General features: G+C 49.3%; 1 protein-coding gene across 1 annotated transcript in view; it reads left to right on the forward strand.

The window, feature by feature from the left end:
* Positions 1 to 20,463, forward strand: part of ADAMTS20 (ADAM metallopeptidase with thrombospondin type 1 motif 20) — a 1,292,194-nt gene that overhangs the window by 382,405 nt on the left and 889,326 nt on the right. The window contains exon 7 of the mRNA XM_069228834.1: positions 5,117 to 5,200. Coding sequence (XP_069084935.1) covers positions 5,117 to 5,200 — 84 coding nt within the window. The remainder of the gene's footprint in view (positions 1 to 5,116; positions 5,201 to 20,463) is intronic.

Here is a 20,463-nt window from a genome sequence, read left to right on the forward strand (position 1 = left end):
AATAGTAGTTTGAATACAATACCACCTTAGAGGATACAGGAATAAGGCGGGTCGAAGCTGTTCCATTCCACACAGCAGGATCGTGTGTACGTACAATATACAAAGACAGGACAAACTGAGGGATTATACCTTACCACTCAAGCCATCATGTTGTGCAAGGTCGTTATACATAGTCCTCGTTCCAGGTTGAGTGGAAATATCAGGAGGTGTACTCGCCTTTTGGAAGTAGTGTTATCGCATTTAGTAGTTTTTCCCTTGGCAGTTTTACTTCTTGATCAGGTCGGAATGAAGGATTACTTCCCGGAACCGTTTTACCACACAATAAAATCACAATCATTTACTGGTTCCAAACTATTTCCCATGCCAATATTTCTCCAGATAATGCTTCTGCTTACCAGATGGCTACCTAACAACAAGGAAGCAATGCATCAATACTGATCTTTTGTTTTCCAAATCAGTTTTCAGTTGTGTGAGTTCAACTGGGCCAACTAAAGTAAACTTGTGCACACCTACCAGAATTCATGAAATGCAAGCCCAGTTCTGGGCATTGCATCCTCTGTTAAATGGAGTTATCTGCTAACCTTAGGTAAAACATAGTAGAATTTATTTGAGGGAAAATATTTTCTCATCTGAAATTAGTGCCCAACCGAGAATCTGGATTCGTGTACAGATCCATGTATTGCTGCACAATGTGAAATGAGGATGCAACAATAAACTCCTTGTGTTTCAAAAGAGAACAGATGTTACATTGTTCTAATCACACAATATGGCCTTTGCATTGTGTGATGCATCCTCTCAGCTGTTCTCAAGGATTTGTTATTTTGTTATAGCTGCAGGGAAGAACTTTAACTTCAAATAGCATAGAGCATGTTTAATTCGACAGGCTGTGTGTCAGAATCTAATGTACAGGAATACAGTGCGACATGAATATCGTATCTAGAACACTACACGAATATAGTCCCAATGGTTGTAGGTATTCTAAATTTTCTCGAGATGCCTGTATATTTTCTGTTTTTACGATATTTAGGTGACAATAATTATGTGAGAAGATGTTCTGGTACCATACCAATTCAGCACACTAACTGAATTTGTTCAAAGCTGATCTTTAGTGTCGGTTCTGCTGCCCTTTATGTTTTTCCTCAGACACCATAAAAGTTATTGGGTTGCAAGTAGAACTGCATGTGGCACATAGTATGGGTCTGAACTGTATGTTATAACAACTTGCTTTTGCTATGGTCTTCAAATCATTGTGTTAGTTTGTCACATCCATTAATGTATCTTCATTGCATAATATTATTCCTGCTCATATGAGTGGCTGAGATGTTCCTGACACGTAGGCGTAGAAGGGAGTTGGATGCTACATATTTTAGGTGCCTACGTGTCTTTATGTCACTTGGGGCAGGGTGGCAGTGGCATATAGTTCATCCATAACTGTTTGTTTCAAATTGATTTATAGCGTGTGTGTTTCTTCTAGAGCCTGCTCTCCAAATCACTACAGCCTCCTCTTAAAAACATGTTGACATGCTATTGCTACACACCAGATCACCTTTTTGTAGATGTGCCTTGGAAGACTGCTCTGTCACCCTTAATTTAAAATTATGAGTTTCAAATACCATAGAAATACAGTGCCATCCAAGCTAGAGTGCTGGAATGCACCCTGCACTTTATGGACGTGTATCAGTGGAAATGCCACACATTGCTAATGGTGGATATGTGTCTTCTGAATGAATTAATGAATAAGAAATGTGTTAGATGCACAGATACTTTAGAGAGTAGTGGCTCAGGGCCAATGTGGCAGAGATTCTGGAGTATCAAAGCTGCTGTGTGTCTTTAAAATTATCGTTATGTTGAATTGGAAACAAATATATTTTATCTGTTTCCTAGAAGCTCGTAAAGTCCTCAGTGTTAGAAATGGGGTTTTTGGTTGGCAGTCAGGTTACCCTCTGTCCAAGCAAAAGCCCTCACTCTAGTCAGGGTAAGTCACACACTATCCAAGATTATCCTGTGCCCACCCTCTGGTAGCTTGGCACGAGCAGTCAGGCTTAACTTAGAAGGCAATGTGTAAAGTATGTGTGCACTAAATCATACAATACCACCATATAGCACCACAAAAATACACCACACAGTGTTTAGAAAAATATATAATATTTATCAGGATAATTGTAGGTCAAAAAGAATAAAGTTGCAATGGAAAATTGTAGAAATATCACAGGGAAGTGATATAAAGTGTCTTAAGTCTTTAAAAAGCAATAAAGTGTCTTTCAAGCACAGAGTACCTGGTTTCTGGTGGGAAATCTCCTCAGAGGGCCACAGGAGAAGAGATGCGCGGAAAAAGGGGTGTGTGCGTCGATTTCTCCTCAGCACACACAGACTTGCGTCGTTCTTTTCCACGCGGGGAAGTCGGGCGTCGTTTTCCGGCGCGCAGACAGTCTCTTTTTGTGGGTCGCGGGGATTACCAGATGTCCCGGGTCTGTGCGTGGATTCTCCTGCTTGTTTTCCGGCTGCGCGTCGAAGTTTCGATCTCACGGTAGGCGTCGCGTCGATTTCTCCTTGGAAGTCGGGCGGCGTTGTCCTTGCGAGGCCGTGCGTCTCACGGCAGGCGTCGCGTCGATTTCTCCTTGGAAGTCGGGCGGCGTTGTCCTTGCGAGGCCGTGCGTCAAAGTTTCGCGCTCACGGTAGGCGTCGCGTCGATTTCTCCTGGAAAGTCGGGCGGCTTTGTCCTTGCGAGGTTGTGCGTCGAAGTCTCGATCGTCCCGAGGGCGTCGCGTCGATCAGCGTCGGTGTGCGGCGTTTTTCTCGCCGCGAAACAAGCTGTGCGTCGAAATTTTCGGCGCACGGAGCGTCCCAGTGAAAGGAAGAAGTCTTTTTGGTCCTGAGACTTCAAGGAACAGGAGGCAAGCTCTATCCAAGCCCTTGGAGAGCACTTTCACAGCCAGACAAGAGTTCAGCAGGGCAACAGCAAGGCAGCAGTCCTTTGTAGAAAGCAGACAGGTGAGTCCTTTGAGCAGCCAGGCAGTTCTTCTTGGCAGGATGTAGTTTCTGGTTCAGGTTTCTTCTCCAGCAAGTGTCTAATGAAGTAGGGCAGAGGCCCTGTTTTATACCCAAATGTGCCTTTGAAGTGGGGGAGACTTCAAAGAGTGGCTAAGAAGTGCACCAGGTCCCCTTTCAGTTTACTCCTGTCTGCCAGGGTCCCAGTAGGGGGTGTGGCAGTCCTTTGTGTGAGAGCAGGCCCTCCACCCTCCCAGCCCAGGAAGACCCATTCAAAATGCAGATGTATGCAAGTGAGGCTGAGTACCCTGTGTTTGGGGTGTGTCTGAGTGAATGCACAAGGAGCTGTCAACCAAGCCCAGCCAGACGTGGATTGTAAGGCACAGAAGGATTTAAGTGCAAAGAAATGCTCACTTTCTAAAAGTGGCATTTCTAGAATAGTAATATCAAATCCGACTTCACCAGTCAGTAGGACTTTGTATTACCATTCTGGCCATACTAAATATGACCTCCCTGCTCCTTTCAGATCAGCAGCTGCCACTTCAACAGTGTATGAGGGCAGCCCTAATGTTAGCCTATGAAGGGAGCAGGCCTCTCAGTAGTGTGAAAACGAATTTAGGAGTTTTACACTACCAGGACATATAACTACACAGGTACATGTCCTGCCTTTTACCTACACAGCACCCGGCCCTAGGGGCTACCTAGGGCACACCTTAAGGGTGACTTATATGTAGAAAAAGGGGAGTTCTAGGCTTGGCAAGTACTTTTAAATGCCAAGTCGAGGTGGCAGTGAAACTGCACACACAGGCCTTGCAATGGCAGGCCTGAGACAAGGAAAACGGGGCTACTTAAGTGGGTGGCACAACCAGTGCTGCAGGCCCACTAGTAGCATTTAATTTACCAGCCCTATGCACATAAAGTGCACCTTACTAGGGACTTATAAGTAAATTAGTAGTCCAATCAGGTATGATTCCAGGTTACCATGTTTTAAGGGAGAGAGCATATGCACTTTAGCACTGGTTAGCAGTGGTAAAGTGCGCAGAGTCTATAAACCAGCAAAAACAGTGTCCAAAAAAAATGGAGGGAGGCAGGCAAAAAGTTAGGGGTGACTACCCTAAGGCTGTCAGGTCTAACACTCAGGCATACATGTTATTTTTCGCAGAGCATTACTCTCCGTGTTTCCATCTTGAGATCCTGCATTCGCTTACCTGAGACAAAGGATGCCTACAGAACATGAATGTGGTTTATTTGCCCACTTCACCATGTCTGTAATGCACTTTGTCACCTTCTATTCAACATGTAACAACTATGACGTTCTGTCTCAAATACATCTACTAGCATGGAGGCCACTCTGGCAGTGATGCAGTGATAGGTCAACTTTTATGATACAGTAAGTAAGACCTGTGTATGTCAAAGGACTAACCTGCACCACTTCTTCTGAGCTCTTCTTTCTTTGCATGTGCAGCAGGTTTAGCTGTGTGGAATGTATCATATGTGGAATCCACCTCTTGTGCAAATGCAATCATCTTGTGGCCAGCTGTTATCCATCTTTGAGTAGGTCAGAAGTTTCTGTTTAGAGCTAGTTTCTGCAGGCACTTTTGATGCAATGTGCATTCTCATACTCTTTCACTTAAACCTTGTTGTAGTGGCTACATCTGGTGATTACGTCCTTGCAGGTTCAGGGTGGTGTCTATGGTTGTAGATCAGTAAATATCACATTTGAAAATTTGCACTGAACTAAGTCTTCTGGCCCTCATCTAAACACTGAAGTTGCCTTTCATGGTTGTATTCACCCATGTCTCCCTCTCCTTCGATAGGGCGAGAAGGTGACTGGTTCATATAGCATACAAAATCCAGCTGCCTTGATTCCATACTGCTGAGGATATTAATCATTCTCAAGATTATCTCCAACAGTCTACAGTGTCAGTGACTAGCTCTACAAGAAGATCTTACGGTTTTTGATGTGGTGTGCTTATAAATACTGAAAGTAAACTTCAATAAACAATGATTCTATGTGTGCAATTCGTGCTGAGATGTATTGTTGTTATAATCATAAATATTGATGTTGTTCTATAATATTATTATATGCTTAAAAATAACCTAACCATAATGCATGTTTTATATCTAGGTAGCAGCAATATATAAGGACCCAAGCATTGGAAATCTTATTAACATCATGATTGTAAAGTTAGTAATAATCCATAACGAAGAGGTAAGTCTCTTGTCTGTTGTGTTTTTTGATGCAAATGTATTATGCTATTATTTCTTCTCTTACGTTCCATACATCAATGACAGAACGAAGTAAATCGCATTTAGACTCTGTCAGTGAAGACTTAGGGTCATTTAAAGTTAGGTGGAGTGGGAACCTAGCTATAAATCAGTACTACTCCGTCGACAATAAAGCCACAGGGCTTCTTCTCTATTTACAGGAGGGTGAAGTGTTGGGCTTCCAATGACAGCCTCTCAGTTGGCTCTACCTTTGGAAACCTTGGACCTTACAGCCTGTCTGCTACATGGAGTCAGGCCAGAGTGACCGCTACCTCACCCCAATGTTGCTGGGCTGGTCATCACTATATTTCCCTGTCAGGGATCAACAAGGAGGGAAAATTGCAAAACGGCCATCACACAAAGGGAGAAAACTCCTTGTAGTTTGGAGGTCACTGTTTTTTGTATGTTGTTTTTTAAGGATGAACTCCTGCATTGGGAGTTTATGCTTCAAAAATAACTTTGATGAGCAGGGGCATCAATAATGGAGCTTACTTGTCAGAGCTTCACTGCCTTCAGAAAGAGAGATCCCAACCTGCCTGTGGGTGATCTCTAATTATGGTGGCCGGCCCTTTGCCAGAGGCCATAGACTCTACTGAACTGGCAGGGTGGTGGGCCACCCATCATATTCTAAATCAGGCTCTTAGCCTGGACTGACATGAATACAGTATTTTTATATTTAATGCTTTGAAACAGGATCACTTGTGTGCTGTACAACAAACAGGGTTACAAAATACAAACAGCTGTGACATGCAAAGCCCTATTGTGACACAGAACTAAGCCATGGAAGATAATATGAGCATTATCAGGTAAACAAACAATCTATGTGTGAGTTTTTTCACCTTTGCTAGAGGTTTTGACAATGCAAAACACTTTTGGCATAGAACCAGCAGACAGTATTCTTATAAACTAACTGTTTACTGCAAATATATAATTTTCTTGAGTGGTTCTATCATTTGCTCTCTTTCGTTTTTCCATCATATTTATCTTCCCAAGGATCCCGCTGAAGGATCGAGTAAAATTGTCTGTTAGAGGCCTCCCTCGAAAACTGACTAGATACTTTAGTACATCTATTAGCCATCCCAGTGCCCTCCGTTCTTTAAATCTCTGTCCTTGGATCATTCAGGGCAATACCAGCTCTTAGGGCATCAATTTATTTCAGCCCACCGCACCTAGTGCACACACATAACACACCTTGTGCACCACGATGGGGAGGTCCACAATGTAAAACCATCTGTGCCTACCACTCTCCACTTCCTATGTGACATCGTAATGAGTAGGGGTTGTATAATAATGTCCCTCAGCATTCGCACCTGCCACACCACTGCTTGCATATTTTGTTCGTTTCTTCCTTTCCTTAATTTAGTTTTTCTATTTGATCCCCTTCTTTCTTCTGTTACTTCATGTGTTTTATATTCTTCGAGGTCATGTTTTTTTAAATTTTTGAAAAACAGAGTGAAGGCTGCATTAAGCAGACCCGAATGGGGACAGATTTTCGAAAAACAAAACAATGTATTTCATATATGATGTGCAGGACCATGACAAAACTCATTTTCTTATCTTTCAGAAAGGCTTTCCCCATATGAAGAGTAAATGTTGAGATATCTACAAATGACCCATACAACCGAAAGTAATAGGGTTCCATGCCCATAGACTTTGGTACATATGTCTACAACAGCTACACCGCCTGCTTATTAATAAAGTCACTGACTAGCGACACTTCGTTCCTTCAGTATGTAATTCAGCACAGGAGAGCGATCTCTTGTGCAGTTTAGTGCGTAAGAATGAGGATCAGCCTGGTGAAAAATTACAAATGAGCGACGGAAGCACTGTGCTTTCGATAACCGCGCGCCAGCTGAATTTCATAGAACCTGGAGAACAGTCGACGGCACATGTTCCGGCAGTCTGGCTTGAGCACCTCTTAAGATTTATTATAGTTCAAAGATTCAAGTTCTACCATCTGGGATCACACTCGCAACATTATATAACATTATATAAAACTCAGCCATGACTCTCCTCTCTATGTAGGATAGGCAGTATCAAGTCCGCTCCCAACCACATGAACACAGCTGTAAACCTTACGGCATTCCACCAGCCATGTGTCATCGCTACCAAATCGAAATATGTGCGTGAAATAATGCAAGATTATTACACAACTGGGAACGCTACACCAAACAACTGACAGAAATTGGCAGCTAGGGGCCATATTCTACCCACAGCTGGGTAATAAGATGCATGGATAATAATAGCATAACATGATGCACACTTAGGATATTGCGGAATATTACGTCTAAACTCACAGAATTACCAGTGCTGTGCAATATCCCCGTCGCATTACAGTAGCATTAGGAGATAATGGGCTGGTGATGGGGAATAACACGCAGGTGCAGATTTTTCGCGCTTGTCTATGCATGTCTTCCCTGATTAGCGCGCCATTTTCCGGCCGTGAGTTCCACCTGCATTTGGCATATGGAAATCAGTCCCAAGTTCACAGATCCCAGTATTTCCGGGTGCAGTGAAAACCAAGGGCTCTGATTCGGCCTTGAGATACCACTCTACCCAGATCATGATCTGGACCATAGTTTGTTATTTGCTATCGATCACATGTGTTCTGGCTTCCTCTTCTAGATCGTCACCCTATGTTACTCTGTCACTGCAACCGTGTTTTGTGTTTCGAAACTGGGGTTGCATTTATATTTTATCCAGTCATATGTTGCTAGGAGTGTACAACTGTGGAGGTTTGATGCTAATTTTGACTCCTGTTTGTGGACAGTTGTAAGGGTGGTTTACTTTTAATACCACTTGACAGTTCACTTTTAAATTTAGGAAATGGTAATAAAATAATAAGGCGCTGATACCTTTAGTAGACCACTTGCATTCAGAACAGCGTACGTGTCAATATTTACAAGGATAGCCACTCCTGAAGAGGAGGTATGTCTTCCTGGAAGCTATACACACACTGTTAGTTGGCTTTATAAATACAAATTATTTTAACTAAAGAGATCGGGAGGTTATTCAGAGTTTACAGACCAAAGAAATCCACGAAAAAAAGGTTGGATTCCCTTCCATCCTATTTAGAATATATACATTGGTATGTACTGTAAATATGGCAGAAGGGACATCTGCTAACTTCTGGCAGATGCCCGCACCCACCAAACTCTAAATAGAATAACCCGTAAGGAAGAAGTCTTAGTTAAATCATCAAATCCTAATGTTTTATCCATTTTATTTTATAAGGAAGTCCCTTGATTATTTATGATATGCTTGAAATTGTAGTTTGTAGTCTACCCGAAGGAGGAACATTTAGTAATTTGTAGAAATCTACATCAAATGTGGGAGTACCTGTCGTTACCTTGAAAAAAACAGGAATAATGTAAAGTTCTTACAATGAGGCCTATCTTCAGGTTCAATACAGCAGAACTATAAAATACCCAGGTGGCATGCAACCACAGGCACATGTTTGCTGAAACCTCTATTGTTACTGCCATTACCCATTGATAGACCCAACCCCCTATTTCAGAGCACTTTGTACATTCCCCTATCCTAGAGCAGGAGCAAGAACACCACAACCACAAAATACACTAACCAACAGGAGGAAGTCTGGATCAAAACACACATAACTTTGTGTTAGAAATGGGGTCTTAGGTTGGCAGTCAGGTTACCCCCTGACCAAGCAAGGACCCTCACTCTAGTCAGGGTAAAAGAGAACCACCCTCAGCTAACCCCTGCTTACCCCCTTGGTAGATAAAGCAGTGGTTATACCGCCATTGGGCCGGTGATAACCAAAATGGAATTATGACCGCGGCAGAAACCGCTCAGACAGACAGCCACTTTAACACACCGACCGCCATGGCGGTAGCAATAAGCACCACGGCGGTAACCACCAGCAGCCAGGCGGAAGACAATGTACCGTCCACACTATTACAAAGCACCTATCCGCCACCTTTTCCAGGGTGGTACCAATGACCTCAAAAGCACGGCGGAAACGGAACACAGACAACAAAGGATTCATCTCTTGAGACTCGGGGAACAACCACGACGCCATGGAGCCCGAATGTACATTTTTCCCATGCTTGTCTACCTTTTCCTGCATTACAAACATCAACTTCGGCAAAGACGACCACGGAGAGTACTGCCGCCTAGCGCATGAGGGAGTAGAGGGGGAAGAGAGTGACACACACACACGCAACACGCAATACCCCCACCCCCAACACCATACACACAACCAGATGCACTAACATTACATATGCACCCCGTCCGTACCCCACAGGAATAATGCAAGGACAAAATGATTGGAAGAAAGTGAGTGTAATATGAATAAAGAACATGAATAAGTGCATCATTTACAAATGTGTATATACATATTTACAAATGGAGCAACACAGCCCAGTCCTCAATGTCCGTGGGCCACAGGGCCACAACACATAGGCCAAGGCTCACTCCTGCAACACTCCTGCTCACTCCTGCAACAACACGGAGAGAACACTGCAGGGGCATCAGGTTGAAAATATACAGGTACCTCAGGGGGACAGGAAATGGGGGGGCACCTCCACCGGAAGATCGTACAACGCCACTGGTCCTGGAGGGGGCAACATGCCCTGTGCGATGACCTGGGGAGTGCAAGGCCACAGTCTCTCTAGAGGGTGGTTTGCCCACTACTTGGTCCTAGGGAGTGCAAAGCCACAGTCTCTCAAATGGGTGGTTTGCCCACTGCTTGGTCCTGGGGAGTGCAAGTCCACAGTCTCTCTAGTGGGTGGCTTGCCACCTGCTTGGTCCTGGGAAGTGCAAAGCCACAGTTTCTCATGCAGGTGGTTTGCCCACTGCTTGGTCCTGAGGAGTGCAAGGCCACAGTCTCTCAAGTGGGTGGTTCGCCCACTGCTTGGTCCTGGGGAGTGAAAGTCCACAGTCTCTCAAGTTGGTGGTTTGCCCACTGCTTGGTCCTGGGGAGTGCAAAGCCATAGTCTCTTAAGTGGGTGGTTTGCCCACTGCTTGGTCCTGGGGAGTGCAAGGCCACAGTCTCTCTAGTGGATGGCTTCTCCACTGGTTCTGGAGGGGGCCTTGTGCCCATTGTGCTTCATCCTGGGAAGGATGGGGCGAGTGGATGGCTTCTCTGCTGATTCTGGTGGGGGACTTGTGCCCAGTGTGCTTCATCCTGGGAAGGATGGGATGAGTGGATGGCTTCTCCACTGGTTCTGGAGGGGGCCGTATGCCCAGTGTGCTTCATCCTGGGTAGGATGGGGTGAGTGGATGGATTCTCCACTGGTTCTGGCGGGCGCCTTGTGTCCAGTGTGCTTCATCCTGGGAAGGATGGGGCGAGTGGATGGCTTCTCTGCTGATTCTGGTGGGGGACTTGTGCCCAGTGTGCTTCATCCTGGGAAGGATGGGATGAGTGGATGGCTTCTCCACTGGTTCTGGAGGGGGCCGTATGCCCAGTGTGCTTCATCCTGGGTAGGATGGGGTGAGTGGATGGTTTCTCCACTGGTTCTGGAGGGGGCATTGTGTCCTGTGATGCAGATGTTGGGGGTCGCAAGGTCACAGTCTCTCACCTGGGTGTCAGACCCACAGGATTTACAGGGGCCAAGACGCACAACAGCCCATGGAGGCAGGACTACACACTGTCCGCCGGTGGTGACGGCTGCTCAGTGGTGGCAGTGGCAGTGCTGGTGTCGGGGTTGGCAGTGGTCGGGGGAGGCTCCAGCCCATCCCCTGCAGCCACGATCAGCTGCCCACTGGGGCTGCTGCTGCTGGCAGTGGTGCTGGTGGCAGTGCTGGCAGTGGTGGGGGGAGACTCCAGCCCATCCCCTGCAGCCTCGGACGGCTGCCCACTGGGGCTGCTGTTGCTGGAAGTGGTGCTAGTGGAAGTGCTGGCAGTGGTGGGGGTAGGCTCCAGCCCATCCCCTGCAGCCTCGGATGGCTGCCCACTGAGGCTGCTGCTGCTGGCAGTGGTGCTGGTGGCGGTGCTGGTGACAGTGCTGGTGGCGGTGCTGGCAGTGGTGGGGGGAGGCTCCAGCCCATTCCCTCCAGCCTCGGATGGCTGAACCACCATGGTTGGTGGTGGGGGCTCAGAATGAGTCCCAGCACCAGGCCTCCTGTCCTTCCTGCAGGTGTAGGCCCCTTGCCCTTCCCTTTCGCAGCTGGTGGAGCCTCCTTACCCTTCCCTTTCGCAGCTGGTGGTGCCTCCTTGCCCTTCCCTTTGGCAGCTAGTGGTGCCTCTTTGCCCTTTTCTTTCGCAGCTGGTGGTGCCTTCTTGCCCTTCCCTTTCACAGCTGGCGGTGCCTCCTTGCCCTTCCTTGATGCACCTGGTGCAGGCACACTTTCAGTGATGCTGGCTGGTTCCCGGGATCCTCTCCCACCTGCAGTAGCTGTTGACACTACTGTGGCCGTGGACTGGGTGGCTGAGGTGCTCACCTGGGTTCTGACCACCCTTGCCCGACATGAAGGATGGGGGGAGGGGTAGGGAAGAGGTCAACGGTGGCAAGGAAAAGCTTCTTAGGGACATTGGGGCAGGAAGAGGGTGAAGGTTTGGGAGTGGAGAAAGAGGAAGTGGTTGTAGGAGGTGTCTGTCTGCTGTGTTTGGATGCAGGTGCATGGGCTGGATGCTGTTGTGAGGTGGATGGCTGTTGGGTGCCTGAGTGCTTGCGTTTGTGTACTTTGGGAGGAGGGGGAACATACACAGCAGGAGAGGACACAGGGGACGTGTGCATGGATGTGGGGGTGGTGACTGCCAGTGAGGGGTGTGTAGTGATAGGTGTGCTGGTGATGAAGGTAGTGGATGAGGATGTAGTGCATGCAGGTGTGAGTGGAGACGCTACTGGGAGGTAGTGGAGGGCGAGGAGGAGGGAGCCACAGTGGAGGCAGTGGATGTTGGTATGTCTGCATCTGGATAATGTTTGTGTGAGTGCCTGTGGGATGATGTGTGGTGCTTGTGTTTGCCTGAACCACTCCTGTGTGTTGTCCTGGGTGCATGCTGGTCTGCCTGTGTGCTTGGGATAGGTTGGGGTTGGGGAATGGGACTGGATAGAGGAAGTTGGAGGGGCGAGGCTAGTAACAGAGACAATGGCTGCCATCAGAGAGGAGGCCAGAGCCTGGATTGATCTCACCATGCCAGAGTGAATGCCCTCCAGGAATGTATTTGTTTGTTGCAAATGGCTGACAGCCCCTGGATGGCATTCACAATGGTTGACAGCCCAACAGAGATGGATCTCAGGAGGTCAATAGCCTCCTTACTCAGGGCAGCAGAGCTAACTGGGGCAGGGCCTGAGGTGCCTGGGGCGAAAGAGATGCCCACCCTCCTGGGTGAGCAGGCACGGGAAACACGCTGAGGGGCTGCTGGGAGTGGTGGCTGTACCTGTAGATGGGGTGGGCACAGAGTTGGCTGCCACCACCAGGAAGCTTCCATCGGAGGAGGTATCACTGTCCGAACTGTCCCCTACTGTCTCCACCGTTTTGCTCTCCTCACCCTCCGTCCCTCTGGTGCCCTCACCGTGGGTGGATTTAGCCTGCAGGGCCATGTGGGATGCAGCTCCCTCCGTCGCCGGTGCCACTGGTCCTGCGCCAGATGATGCTAATACACAGAAGGACAGGGTGACAAAACAAAAAGGGGGGTAGGGACAAAGGATACAATTGGTCATTGGCTGCTCCAACACCACCGTTAGCGTACACGACACACAAACACACAAACACACAGGGAACAGCCCTACGCACTAGGCAATGCACTAACAGTCACAATGCTAGTCACCAGGCCATGGATAGGAATACCTAACACCAATAGCAGCATGCCTGAGACCCACAGACCCTGCCCAGTAGTGAATGCCTAATAGCTTGGTTGGAGGTGGTTCACATCATACCCTGCCCAACATGGGACCTACCCTGCAATGTCCGGCCTGGCCTAGGGCAAACCACAGGCCCACATCCCCCACCTGGACACCACCCCACCATGTGCAATTAGTATATTGGGAAACTGTACTCACCCGCTTGTGGCTGCTGTGATGCCCTCAAGCGCTCATCCAGCTCCAGATAGGCCACTGCCAGTATGCGGGCCATCAGGGGTCAGGGTTCGACGGGCACCCTTCCTCTTTGGGAGGCTATCCGCTGCTGGGCCTCCGCCGTCTTCCTTGCCCAGCGTCTCAGGTCCTCCCACCGTTTGGGCCAGTGGGTGCTCAGCCTGCCATAGACCCCCATGGTCCTCACCTCCTTGGCAATGGTATGCCATATACCCTTTTTCTGATGGGCACTGACCTGCAGAAAAATACACAAAACGTTATCAGTCAGACTGTCCGTCCTGTTACACTCATGTCCCACAATAGCCCTCACATCCCCTTACACACAGAAATTACTCACCATATATGCAGCACGCTGCCCAGGACCCTTCCACCAACCCCCCCTTACACGAGCGAGGCCCTCACACACAGCACTCCATGCATTCATGCCCCATGCATCATGCTCACAGTGTACTCACCTGCTGGTCTGGAGACGCATACAGCATTCACTACTGGGGTAGGACTCCCATCTACCAGTCTCTCCAACTCCGAAGCGGTGAAGGCAGGGGCCCTTTACCCAGGGACAATGGCCATGGTCGGTTCCAGACACAGGTCACAGCAGCACTTGCAGTGTAGGTCCTCTGCTGTTGAAGGTCAGGTAGCAAGTGAGTGAACTGATAGAAAATGGCGGTCACATCCGCGGTGGTGCGTACCGTCACTGCTGGTGTACATCACCATTGACCACTGTAACCCATGGGGCCCAAAGACAACCAATGAGGAGTTGCACGACGGTACTCCACTGCCTCCCGCAACAGCGCACAAAATGAGCGGAATTACCTCATTTCCTCATGTCCATCCACACAGGACAAGCGAACGCCTTTCGGGGGGGGGCAGGCCATGGAACCTATCTGAGTCACAGTACACATATGCACCATTTGGGCCTATCCAACAATATACTGTTACAGTCAAAACATGCAATGCAGTGTAGTGTTTGGAAATGTGGAATACTGACCAACTGCTCCCCATTTTGCCCCCGAGATTACAACCGCTGCAGATGAATAGGAGATGGAGACATCCCCCCGGGTACAGACCCCTGGTGGACTTGGCAACACTGGAGGACAGGGACATCATCCTCACCTATAGACATGACAGGGCCACAATCACAGAGCTGTGTGCTTAATTGGAGACTGACCTGATATCTGCTATCCATCACCCCACCGGGATCCCCCCTCTTGTGCAAGTCCTATCTGTGCTCCATTTCTTGGCAACTGGCTCCTTCCAAGTGACTGTGGGCTTGGCAGCAGGAATGTCACAGCCAATGTTCTCAATAGTTCTGAACAGAGTGTTGTCTGCCCTGATAAAACACATGCACAGCTACATCGTATTCCCCCAGGTGGGAGGATTTGGCCACAGTGAAAGCTGACTTCTATGCAATTGGAAATATCCCCAACATTATTGGGGCTATTGATAGTACACATATTGCATTTGTCTCTCCCGGAGAAATGAACAGGTGTTCAGGAATAGAAAGAGCTTTCACTCGATGAATGTGCAGATAATGTGCCTGGCAGACCAGTACATCTCCCATGTCAATGCAAAGTATCCTGGGTCTGTGCATGATGCCTTTATCCTGGGGAATAGCAGCATCCCATATGTGATGGCTCAACTCCAGAGGCACAGGGTGTGGCTAATAAGTGAGCCCTGGTTCCCACCCAGTAGGTGTTGGTGTATGGGTATGGTGTGGGCCCTAAGGGTGAGTGTTGTCCCTCGATATTTGCAGGTGACTTTGGTTACCCCAACCTCCCATGGCTACTGACCCCAGTGAGGAACGCCAGGACAAGGGCAGAGGAATATTACAGTGAGGCACATGGGCAGACAAGGATTATCGAGAGGACCTTTGTCCTCCTGAAGGCCAGGTTTTGTTGCCTCCATCTAACTAGTGGATCCCTCACCCAAGAAGGTCTTCCAGATCATCATGGCATGCTGCATGTTGCATAACCTTGCTTTGAGACGCCAGGGGCCCTTTCTGCAGGAGGATGAGGCTGGAGATGGCCGTGTGGCAGCAGTGGACCCTGTGGACAGTGAAGATGAGGAGGCAGAGGATGAGGATGGGGACAACAGAACAGCAATAATACGACAGTACTTCCAGTGACACATAGGTAAGACACTGTACCTTCACTTTACATTGACAGTTTTGTGTTTGACATTGTACATGGCAGGCAGATTTTCCCAATTCTATGGCCACTTACTGTACCATTTGGCATCTCTATTTTCAGATATCGGTCCCCCACTCTGGCTCCTGGTGTGTTGACTGCAGCCTACTACAGGTCATTCCTATGTATACATTCCTGTACAGTTGTATTGCAGCGTTTAAAGCTTATTAATCAAATACATAGTTCAATCATTTGCCAGACTCCATGCTTGTATTTTTTAAAATGGGGTTTATTTAAGTGCTAATAGTAGAGGGGTATGTGCAATGGGCTGGGGTGATCGTGGTGGAAAGTCCAGGATAGAGTCCATTCTATTTGTATCACGGGTGCATTGTCCAAGGGAGCATAGGAAGAGGAGCAATGACAGTTCAAGGTGGACAGGGTGACAGAGTGGGACACAAGGGGACAATCAGGAGGGTCTTATTTCCTGGTGAGGGTCTTGGCAATATTCTCTGGCTTCTGCCTGGATCGCAGGGACTGCTTGCGGGGTGGTCCTTCTGCAGGGGGAGAGGTACTGGTGGCCTGTTGTTCCTTTGACGGGGCCTCCTGTCCACTAGCAGCAGCGGAGGTGGAGGCCTGTTCATCGGTGTGGCTAGTGTCAGGGGCCCGGTGGTGTGCCACTGCCTCCCTCATGGTGTTGGCCATGTCTGCCAGCACCCCTGCAATGGAGACCAGGTTTGTGTTGATGTCCTTCAAGTCCTCCCTGATCCCCAGGTACTGTCCCTCCTGCAGCCGCTGGTTCTCCTGCAACTTTTCCAGTATCTGGCCTATCGTCTCCTGGCAAATGTGGTATGCTGCCAGGATCCCTGCAAGTGCCTCCTGGAGAGTCGGTTCCCTGGGCCTGTCCTCCCCTGTCACACAGCAGTCCTCCCAGCTTCGCTGTTGTCCTGTGCCTCCATCCCCTGAACGTTGTGCCTACTGCCACTGACCCCAAGTCCCTGATTGTACTGTGTTTGTTGGGTGTCCTGGGGTCCCTGTAGTAGTGGACATACTGCTCATTGACGTGTCCTGAGGACAGAGGTATGGGCTCACTGGGTGGGTGCTGTGCTGGTGTTTCCTGAGGGGGGAGGATCTGTGGTGGTATGGGACCGTGCCTGGGTAACCGACTGTCCGGAGGTCACTGATGGGCCAGGTTGGTCATCCAGATCCAAGCTTCCAGAGCTGCTGTCATTACTGTGGGCCTCTTCCATGGGGGGACTGGATGTTGCTGGCTCCGCCTCTCCGGTGACATTGGGTGGGGTACCTGTGGGGATGTAAACGCAATGTTATTGTTTCTGCATGTGACATCTTGTGCATGGGTGTGTTGCCCTCTATGGTTGTGATTGCCGTGGCAGCTTTGACTTGTGTGAGTAGTCATTTGGTGGGCTAGGTGATTGTCTCTAGTGTGCTTGCTTTAGTGATGGGTATTCATGCAGGTCTGTGAAGGGGGTCCGTGCATTGGGGTTACGTGCAGGGCTTGGTAATGGGATGGGTGGGTTGTGATGGTGGGGTGTATTTGAGGTGGTGGAGTGACTGGGTGAGGGTATGGGTGGGGGTTTGTGATGGCATGCAGGTAGGGGGGGTGTTAGTAATAAAGATTTGACTTACCAGAGTCCAGTCCTCCTGAAACTTCTGCCAGGCTCTCAGGATGCATGATTGCCAAGACTTGCTCCTCCCATGTTGTTAGTTGTGGAGGAGAAGGTTGGGGTCCACCGCCAGTCCTCTGTACGGCTATTTAGTGTCTTGCTACCACGGAATGCACCTTCCCCCGTAGGTCGTTCCACCTCTTCCTGATGTCATCCCTTGTTCTGGGGTGTTGTCCCACAGCGTTGACCCTGTCCATGATTCTCCGCCATAGCTCCATCTTCCTAGCGATGGATGTCTGCTGCACCTGTGATCCGAATCCCTTGTATGGCTCTACCCTGATGATTTCCTCCACTATGAACTCCTCCTCTGAGAACCTGGGGTGTCTTGGTGGTGCCATGGGTGTAGTGTATGTGGTGTGTGTGAGGGTGTGTGTGGTGATGTGTTGGGGTGTGTGCTGTAGGGTGCGTGGATGATGTATGGGTGATGGTGTTATGTGGCTCTGGTTCTGTGGGTGCTCTTGGTCTATCTTTCTCAGTTGGCAATTTCATTAGTCGTAAAGGGTTGTGGGTAGCGTGTGTGTGTGTATGTTTTATAGTGGTGTGGGTGTGGTGTGTGTATGTATGTCAGGTGTTTGTAGTTTGAATTGTCCAATGTATTGTTGTTTTGTATGTGTGTGTGCATTTTGAGCGCGTCGGGATGTACCGCCAATAGTTTAGCGACATTGAATGTCCGCTGTGGTGATCCGTGGGTCAAAATGCTGTGGGCGTAGTTCTGTTGGCGTAACAGTGTGGGTTTTGGTACCACCAGTTTATCACTGACCTATGGGCTGGTAGAGTTGTGTGGGTGGCTGTATAGTGACGGATTGCTATGTGTTTGTCATAATACGGGTAGCGGTAATCCACCACGCCGGCGGTATGTTGGCAGCAGTCAGCATGGTGGTAAGCTGGACTTGCCCCCAATGTCATAATGAGGACTTAGGGGGTCATTCTGACTCCCGCCGGCGGCGGTAACCGCACGCCCGGCGGGAGCCGCCGAATGACCGCGGCAGTCATTCTGAGTTTCCCGCTGGGCTGGCGGGCGACCGCCAGAAGGCCGCCCGCCCGCCCAGCGGGAAACCCCCTTCCATGAGGATGCCGGCTCCGAATGGAGCCGGCGGAGTGGAAGGGGTGCGACGGGTGCAGTTGCACCCGTCGCAATTTTCAGTGTCTGCCAGGCAGACACTGAAAATCTATGTGGGGCCCTGTTAGGGGGCCCCTGCAGTGCCCCCAGGGGCCCCACGACACCCGTTCCCGCCAGCCAGGTTCTGGCGGTGAAAACCGCCAGAACCAGGCTGGCGGGAAGGGGGTCGGAATCCCCATGGCGGCGCTGCTTGCAGCGCCGTCGTGGAGGATTCCCTGGGGCAGCGGGAAACCGGCGGGACACCGCCGGTTTCCCGTTTCTGACCGCAGCTGTACCGCCGCGGTCAGAATGCCCATGGAAGCACCGCCAGCCTGTTGGCGGTGCTTCCGCGGTCGTTGGCCCTGGAGGTCCATGACCGCCAGGGTCAGAATGACCCCCTTAGTGTGCAAGGAGTCCAGGGGTTACCCAAAGGCTTAACAGAAGCTAAAGTAGATAATACTAATGCTCTTTTTTGTGGTAGTGTGGTTGGGCAGTTAGGCTTATCAGATGGTAGTGCAAAGCATTAGTTGTACACACACAGAAAATAGAGAAAGCACACACTCAGGCCCTCCTTATAACTTTGGCCGTACCTGCCACGTACCGCCTCGGCGACAGCTGCCAACATACTATCGCCGTGGCTACCAGCCGCCCATTCGCATTATGACTGTAGACGGAATTCCACCAGAAGGCTGGCAGAATACCATTGACGGTCATGGTGGCGGATGGTGGTAAGGTGGTGCTACTGCCAGCAGCAGCGACACGCCAGCGAAACACATCCTACTGTATCATGAGCCATGATACGGCCTGGCAGTGTTTTGCTGGTGGACGCTGCTGCTGGCAGCAGCGCTGTGTCCCGTCTCCTGCCAAGAGGACCCCCTGCAAGCAGGTAAGTCGGGCTCTCCGACAGGAGAGGGGGTGGGGAGTGGTGTGTGCTTTTGTGGGGGGTGTTTGTTTTTATATGCGTGCATGCGGGTGTGAGTTGCGTTGAATGCATGCATGAATGACTGTGAGTGTATGTTGTGTTTGTGAATGTGTGTGTGTGACAATGTATGTTGGTGTGTGTTGCGGTGTGTGGGTATGTATGTGTGCATGCGTGGGTGGATGTGGATATGCATTTGTGTATGAGTGTGTATGTGTGCGTGTGTGGGTGTGGGTGTGTAAATGTGCAAGGGGCAGGAGATGGAGGATGAGGGTGGGGAGGACTCTGGGGAAGGGGGCAGGGGAGACCCCTATCAGTGTCAGGGAAGGAATTCCTTGGCACTGATAGTGACTACCGCCATGGTTTTCGTGGCGGTAAGCTTGCCCCGGAAACCATGACGGTAGGTGGGGTCATTATCCAGAGGGTGGGATTGTGATGGCCGGCTGGCTGGAGGCCCAAGTCTCCAGCCCAGCGGCTGTTACCACACTGGCGGATGGAGTGGTACATTGGCGGTTTGTCTTGAGCCAAACTGCCAATGTCATAATTTGGAAAAAGGTACCGCCAGCCTGTTGGTAGTACCTTTCCCAAAATTACCGCTGTCTGCCAAGGTTGTAATGAGGGTCTCAATGACCTCAATAACTTAACGCCACACCAATGTTTTTTATATAACAAAAATATATTTTCTTAATTTATTTTTAGAACCACAAGATTCAAGTTGCAGGTAAGTACTTCAATAGATTTATATTTTACACATGTATCAACAATACTTAGTTTGAAATCGATAACTTATACAGTTTTTGAAATATTGGCAATAATCTGTTTTAAAACTTGACACAGTGCAATTTTCAGAAACAGTTCCTGGGGGGAATAATAGTTAGATTGTTTTACAGGTAAGTGCAACACTTGCAGTTCCAGTCTCTGGGGTTAAGGAAATCCACAGGTTGGGGTTCAAGTTAACCCCAAAAACCCACCACCAGCAATACGGGGCCAGCCGGGTGCAGAGGTTAAAGTGTAGACAAAATTAACATGGGCTCCTGTGGAGACTGGGGGCATTTGTTTTCAGATCTGCAGGCAGGTAAGTTCCCACGTCTTCGGAGGGCAGACCTGGAGAGTTTAGAGGAGCACTAGGAGGGCCACAAGTAGGCACCAAACATACACCCTCAGAGGTGCTGGGGCGGCCTGGTGCAGTGTGCAAACATGGTGTCGGGTCTCCAATGATTCTCTATGAGGGGACCCCGGAGGTCACTCAGAGGCTGCAGTTGAGGTCCAGGAGGTGGTCTTGGGAAAACCACAGGCTGGAAAGGGAGGAGGGCTGCCTGCTGAATATTGCTGCACCGGGGGTCGGTTTCTTCAAGGCCTGGGGGCTGCTGGTGCAGTGGGT

Source organism: Pleurodeles waltl, chromosome 4_1, assembly GCF_031143425.1.
Source record: "Pleurodeles waltl isolate 20211129_DDA chromosome 4_1, aPleWal1.hap1.20221129, whole genome shotgun sequence".
NCBI lineage: Eukaryota > Metazoa > Chordata > Amphibia > Caudata > Salamandridae > Pleurodeles > Pleurodeles waltl.